Here is a 6,724-nt window from a genome sequence, read left to right as displayed (position 1 = left end):
GACTTGATGTCACTCAGTGTAGCGGTGGTTCGAACAATGCCACTACCGAGTTCGTGAACTTGTTGGACACCAACGCCGTCGACATCGATCAAGCCCCGTTCGCTAATTTTGATTACAATGAAATGGAGGGTGGCGTGGATGATCACGGTGGTGAAGATGAAGTGGAGGAGATAGGTGAGGGGGCGTATGAGCAAGTGCAAGCAAAAAAAGCGTGAGGTCGAAGAACTACACGATCTTGGAAGATCAAATCTTGATCAAAGCTTGGAGTGCGGTGTCTCTTGATGCTTGCACGGGTACGTCTCAAACCTCCAAGAGATATTGGCAATAGGACACCACGGACCTTTCGGTCACTCTAAGGTCGTTGGGACGTGATCAAGCCGATTTGTAGCCGTTGGGCGGCTTGCTTGGAACAAGTTCGCAATGCACCTCCAAGTGGAACCGTGGAATCTGACTATGTGAGTTCGTTTACACGTCCCAAGTTGTGCACATCATTTGCATCATTTGACTTTCTTTTAATTGTGTAGGACAAAATTGCCCAATAAAGATACAAAGACATGGAAGCTTCCGAAGGCAAAAAAATTAAACTAGAGCATAGTTGGGATATGCTCAAAGAGTGCAAGAAGTGGAAGTTGATTGACAAAGAATCCCCACCGAAGAGAGGTTCACTTACGAACATGGATGAAGATGAAGATGATGATGGCCCAAGAAACTTGAACAAGCTCGATGGTGACAAGAAGACAAAGGAGAAGATCAAGAGGGAACACGAAGCATCGAGCTTGCAGGACAAGATAGATGCCATGGTGCAATCAAATGAGTTGATGTTAGTGAAGAGATTGGAGGCAAAGAAAGAGTTGGCCGAGAAGAAGGCACGAGAGAAGCAAGAGAAGTGGCAATTGCTCAAGGATGAGGGGTTGCGCAAGGCGGCCATTGAGGAGAGAAGAGCATGTGCTGCTGAGAACAAAGCCATGTCCAAGCTTCTTGCCGAAGAGAATAGGATCATGACAATGAACCGCAATGACATGGACGACATCACCAAAGAATTGCATGATATGGCAACGCGAGAAATCTTGAAGAGGAGGATGATTGCGTCCGCCGGTGCTTGTTACAGTGCCGACGATGTTTTCTCATCGGGATTTGGAACCAATATCGCCGATGCATTCAATGCGCCGGCCGTTGATTTCGGTGCCGGAGTTGGAACAAGTGCCGGCGATGGATTCGGGGGCGGCGATGACCTCGATGGAGGTGGTGCGGAGTAAAGAACGACCAAGATGATGACGGACGTGGTCGTCGCTTTTGCAAGTCCTTTTGCGTTTGTCGTACAAAACTATGCTTTTATTTGCGCGTGAACTATGTTTTATTGTTTGAATTTGAACTCATTTATCTGAATCGTTGTCAAATTCGCTTATTGGGAGTTTTCGGTTTGCGGGTTGACGCGGCGGCGCCCGAGCAGACCCCGTGTAGCCGACCCGTAAAAGAGCATTTTCCGCGAATATCCTTTTTTATGGGTCCGTTTGCAGGGTCTGACTCTACCCTCGCCCGCGCCGGCCCGCAAAGACGTTTTTCCGCGAACTGTAAACGCATTTTACGGGTCGGCGTTATACGGGGTCTGCTAGAGATGCTCTTAGCACCTGTCCACCGTGGAGCACCGGCAAGGGCCTAATTGATTTCCAGCTCCAACTTTACCGAAATATGTTATTTTAATTTAATGGTGGATGTTACTGAAGATATGTATTGCACACAACGATGTTTTCAATCCATCTGTTCACTGTCAGTTGTTTACTCCAAATACGTATAATATCTCAATTTAATGGTGGATGTTACTGAAGATATGTATTGCACACAACGATGTTTTCAATCCATCTGTGCACTGTCAGTTGTTTACACCAAATACGTATAACATCCCGGACACTCAACGATGTTACTGAAGATATCTTGTGCGATGATTGGTCAAACACTGCAGAAAGTATTGATTGGAGAAAGGAAAGGGACAGCAAAAAAAAGTGTTTTAAGATTGAAAAGAGGACTTCTTCTATGATGAAATATTTGGTATTTATGCACAAATAAGATGTTTAAACATGTCAAAAAGTATAGATTTTATTTTTGTGAACCCTGAACCATAGAACAATTGTCCTACGGTATATTTTCATTTATATATATATAGATTTGCTATTTGCATCTTTAGCACTCACGTCATTGAGCCACAAACTATCATACAAATTAGAAACTTACTCCCTCTATAAAGAAATATAAGAGCATTTAGATCACTAAAGTATAAACACTTATATATTTCTTTACGGAGGGAGTACCAAACATTTAGATAGTATAAACACTCTTATATTTCTTTACGGAGGGAGTACCAAACTAGTCTGGCTCCTGGTCAGAGTGTCCAATGCTCATTTTGGTGGTGAGATTGCCTGAAACTCCTGGATACCTACAGATTGCACTCATCCTGAATTTCCCTGGAATCTCAACGGCCCCAGTTAGCTTCCTTTGTCTTGAATCCTCACATGTCTTTGCACCAAATTCTCGCAGCTGATGCCCCATCCTCCATATTCCAACTTCCTCTTTCAGTGGAAGCTTTTGACCAATATCAGGATATGTTAGCTTCGCTGCAAAACTACTCTATTCAGGACCATCCTGACACATGGCAATACCCTGCAGCTGCTAGATCATATTCAGTGGCAAAATTGGAGAATTTCAGGCTATCCCTGCCATTTCTTGGTTATGGAAAGCTTGCTCTCAATTAAAGCATAGGATTTTCTTTTGGCTTCAAATAAATGACAGACTAAACACTAGAGAGTTGCTTCTGAGAAAGAGCTTCTTCATAGAGGATTACAATTGTGTCATGTGTGATCAGTATGTTGTGGAAACCAGAGACCACCTCTTCTTCCATTGTAACTTTGCTAAGCTTTGCTGGAGATATCTGTGCCACAATTGGTCTCCTGTTACTGCAAACATTCAGGAACAGCTTGGTTCTCCCAAAGACACTCTACAACTGCCATTCTTCATGAATATCATTATCCTTACCTCCTGGGCCATTTGGACAACTAGGAATGACTTGATCTTCAGAGGGATTACTCCAAATCTATATGAGTGCAGGAGGAAATTCAAACAGGAAATGCAATGGCTTGTCTACAGGGCCAAGAAGAAATCACATGCCTCGCTTCCTGAATGGGTCCAGTCCTTCAGATAAATCAGATTGACTAGATGTTAATTTAGCTCTTTGTATTCTTTCATTCTTTTTTACTTTCGGCTGTACATATCACTTTATTTGAAAAGTTATAAAAATATACTGCGAGAAGAAATTCTCTACAGTTTCTGGCCAAAAAAAAGAATCTGCACACAGAGAAACTTCGGTACCACAAGAGATATCCGACAGACCAAGGAAAGATGGCCTGAACCTGCACAACGGGAATTCCTTCTTGGTCAAGTTGTTCACTGGATCCCGGATTCTTTGCCACAGATTCTTGCATGGCAAATGGGAAGCCTCAGCGGTTCATGACCACGGCCAACGACCAGCTTGATGATCAGTTTAGCAACATGTTCAGTAAGGCCACTCATGCAGGAAATTACGGGTGTGATGTTATCCAAGCTGTGGAACCTGATGCTAAATACATCATGCAGCCAAACATCCTCCCAGAAACAAGGCAACATGAAAACACAGCCGTGGATATGATACACTCTTGGACAAACAAAAAGGCTATATGTGAGATTTTGTTTCTTCTGTTATGATGCTCAAACAAAGCAGTCAATGCAAAAATCCAAATCTCAGGAATAAGATTTTACAATCTATAAAACGCCTCCTCCTCAAGTATATATCATAGTAGTACCAACGATGGACAAGTATTCCCGACGAAACAACATAGGACGTCCATATATGCTGCCATACAACGCTCTAAATTTCACATGCATGCATGCATGCAAATATCCATCAGAAAACTAGCCAATGTGACTTGAAGCAAAAGTAGCCAAAATGACCATGATAAACTACAACAGATCATACTATCAATCTGTCAGTCCTAGTGATGTTCTACTGGAATCAAAATGAGCACCTACATAAGTTTTCTTCTTTGGCTGCAGCTACCGTTATTGATTCGTTCTCATTTTTTTCAGATAGGCTGATAAGCAAGAATAGCTCCAAAATGGGCCAAAACTGGTTTCAGTGTCAACATGCAAATGGATCAATTAAACCCAAATCACGCACATGACGCATAGTCCAAACACTGCGGACACATCTACCGACTGTAAAATGAAACTGGGCACCTTTGGAAGCCTTTTTCTCCAGCTGAAGCTCCCTGTGCTGCTCTGCAAAGAACTCCTCCGTGTAAACATGGGACTGAATGTGAAATGTCATCAACTCCAACAGTCTCGCGTTCAGTACAAAGAATGTGACAAAGTCAACTTCAGACTTGGAGCCCTCATAACATTCCAATGCTATTGTCTTTATAGGGATATCAAAACTTCTGATGAAATCGCGGTGCTTACGGCGCCACACATTGTTTTCCCCTTCTGACCGTGGCTGAAAAAAAACATCGACAAATTAAAAACCAACCACTTCAGATCAGTAAGTACTAAGTAGATCAAAAGAGCAGTTGAGAACACAACTAAGAGTTACCGAAGAAGAATCTTCACCTGAATGTACATCTTCTCCAAGGATGGAAAGCATCTCATCAACTCAATAACTGTATCCAGACTAAGAGTTCCCATCTGTACAGCTAAAGTCTTGACTGTGCACACTGCCGTTGTCAGCTTATCAACACGTGGCCCCTTTATCAAGAATGAAAGAAACATTACTCATGCCTGGACAATTCAAGTGATATGCGATTTTTGCACACACAGCACTGCAATTGAGAAGCTTCAGGAAGGTACCTTAATAACTGTGGAGCCAAACACGAACATGGGAAGACGATCCTGATCTGAGTTACGAAACCCACCAGAAGTGCCGCTTAAGCTCTCCGCAAATGTAGGCAGGGTGACATCAGAAAGGCAGCCTAGGGTCTGCAACTTCGGCGCGGAGACTATTGATACATGGATACCAATGGAAAAATCAAGATGGAGCAACCTCTCAAGACAAGGCGTATTCTCGATGATGAGTTCCCGAAATGGGATGGCACAATAGCATTCAGGACGCACGCCAATGCTTATAAGGCTAAGGGAGTTGATCCGGACGCTACGGAAGCCAGAGCATCGGTCGATCAGCAAGCACTCCAGAGCAGGTGTGCATCCGGCAATCAACCTGTGCAGCGAGAACTCCGTGATGCGGACACTGTCGAGCCCGAGCTGCTTAAGGAGGGGAAAGTGAAGCCCTTGGACGATGTCATCAGGGAGGCTGCATTTTCCCAAGGTGGCAACACAGAGGGTGGCTGAGAAGCGGAATGTGGACGCTGGCGGCGGGTCAATGCATATAGTAGAGCCGGTCTCAAGCTCCTGCAATTTGTCCAGAGCGGCGGACCGGAGCCAGGCGTCGACGGTAGCCTCCGGGGCGTGGAGGTAGCACGGTTCGATGCAGAAGCGGCGGCCGGGCCCCGGGTGGGAGGAAAGGATGTGCGAGATGACGTCAATGCGGGAATCGATGTAGGGGGGCAAGCAGCCGGAGGGGAACTCACGGTAGTCGAGATTGAGAGGGGCGGAGCGCCAGAGGTGGCGCCACCGCGACGCGAGGATCTGGGTGCGGGCGCCGTCCTTGACGGGGAGGAGGGAGACGATGTGGCGGAGGTTATCGTCGTGGAGGTTGCTGATGCGGTCGACGGCTCCTCCGTCCACCTCCCCTCCGGCGGGCGGTTTGCCCGTCGATTTCGGATCTAGCGCCCCCGGCGGCGGCGCTAGCACCTCTCCGTGGATGTGCAGGCCCACTGCCGCTGTCGGCACCTCTTCACGGCGCTGGTGTCCCGCTAGCTTCCTCTTCTTGGAAGTATTAGGACCGGAACCGGCCGCCTTTGTCTCCTTGGCCGGCGAAGGCGGCTGGCGCCGCGGCCGGAGACCATCTCGCATGGTCGAAGGAGGCTACGGTTTGGTTTCCCGGGAAGCAGAAGGGGTAGGGCGGTGCGGAGGGGCAGCAGGAGAGAGGACAGGAGTCGCCGGAGCTGAGCGGAGGAGTTTCTTTTCGTGAAAAGCTGAGCGGAGGAGTTGTGTAGATGCTGCTGCAACAAGGTAAACAAACTGGTCATCAAGGCATTCGACCATTTGCCCCATGGTATACTCTGGCATTTGATTATTGGCGTTGCTCCACATTACTTTGTCGATTATTTGTCACATTTCAGGGCATCTCCGACGCACACCCCTAAAACGGACACAGTATCTGTCCGCACAAGCGTCCGTCTGACAGTGTTAGGGAAGCCGGACATTCAACCCCACACATCAAACGTCCATACACATTTTAAAATGAATACGAACAAACCGGGAAATTTCATGCAAATTAGGAAATTTTCATTTAAACCAGACCAAATCAATTACATTTCAACATATTTCAACTAAACAAAAGCGGACGACACTTTTTTTAACATAGTCTAAATCTTCGTCGGTTGTGGCGACGTCCGTGCTCCGCGTCCTGTCTTCCCCATGTTCATGGGACACCAGACATGCCCACGTCCCTTGTCCTACTCTTTCTCGTCGGAGTTTGTCATATGGATGGTGCTGGATGTGGACGGGTCGGCCTCATGGACATTACAGGGGGCGGGAACCATGGGGGCAGCATGGCAAACGCCGAGCTGGCGACGTCTGCCAT

The 6,724-nt window shown here is 46.5% G+C and overlaps 1 protein-coding gene across 1 annotated transcript; it reads right to left on the bottom strand.

Moving 5' to 3' along the window:
- Positions 1–3,878: 3,878 nt before the first annotated feature.
- On the bottom strand, positions 3,879–6,170 carry LOC123120884 (FBD-associated F-box protein At5g60610). The gene is made up of 3 exons (XM_044540861.1): positions 4,870–6,170; positions 4,633–4,767; positions 3,879–4,519 (listed from the first exon to the last, which is right to left on the bottom strand). The coding sequence occupies exons 1-3, from the start codon at positions 5,989–5,991 to the stop codon at positions 4,166–4,168; spliced, it is 1,611 nt and encodes a 536-aa protein (XP_044396796.1). The 5' UTR covers positions 5,992–6,170; the 3' UTR covers positions 3,879–4,165.
- Positions 6,171–6,724: the final 554 nt, after the last annotated feature.

The sequence above is a fragment of the Triticum aestivum genome, chromosome 5D (genome assembly GCF_018294505.1).
Source record: "Triticum aestivum cultivar Chinese Spring chromosome 5D, IWGSC CS RefSeq v2.1, whole genome shotgun sequence".
Taxonomy (NCBI): Eukaryota; Viridiplantae; Streptophyta; class Magnoliopsida; order Poales; family Poaceae; genus Triticum; species Triticum aestivum.
Note: the sequence above shows the minus strand (reverse complement) of the source record. Positions and strands in the feature narration are given on the sequence as shown.

Excerpts from the sequence above, each read along its gene's own strand:
- LOC123120884 (XM_044540861.1), bottom strand. The coding sequence starts at position 5,991 with ATGCGAGATGGTCTCCGGCCGCGGCGCCAGCCGCCTTCGCCGGCCAAG. Across the intron at positions 4,768-4,869 it reads TTGGCTCCACAGTTATTAAG|GGGCCACGTGTTGATAAGCT; the intron begins GTACCTTCCTGA and ends TTCTTGATAAAG. Across the intron at positions 4,520-4,632 it reads TGGAGAAGATGTACATTCAG|CCACGGTCAGAAGGGGAAAA; the intron begins GTGAAGATTCTT and ends GTTTTTTTTCAG.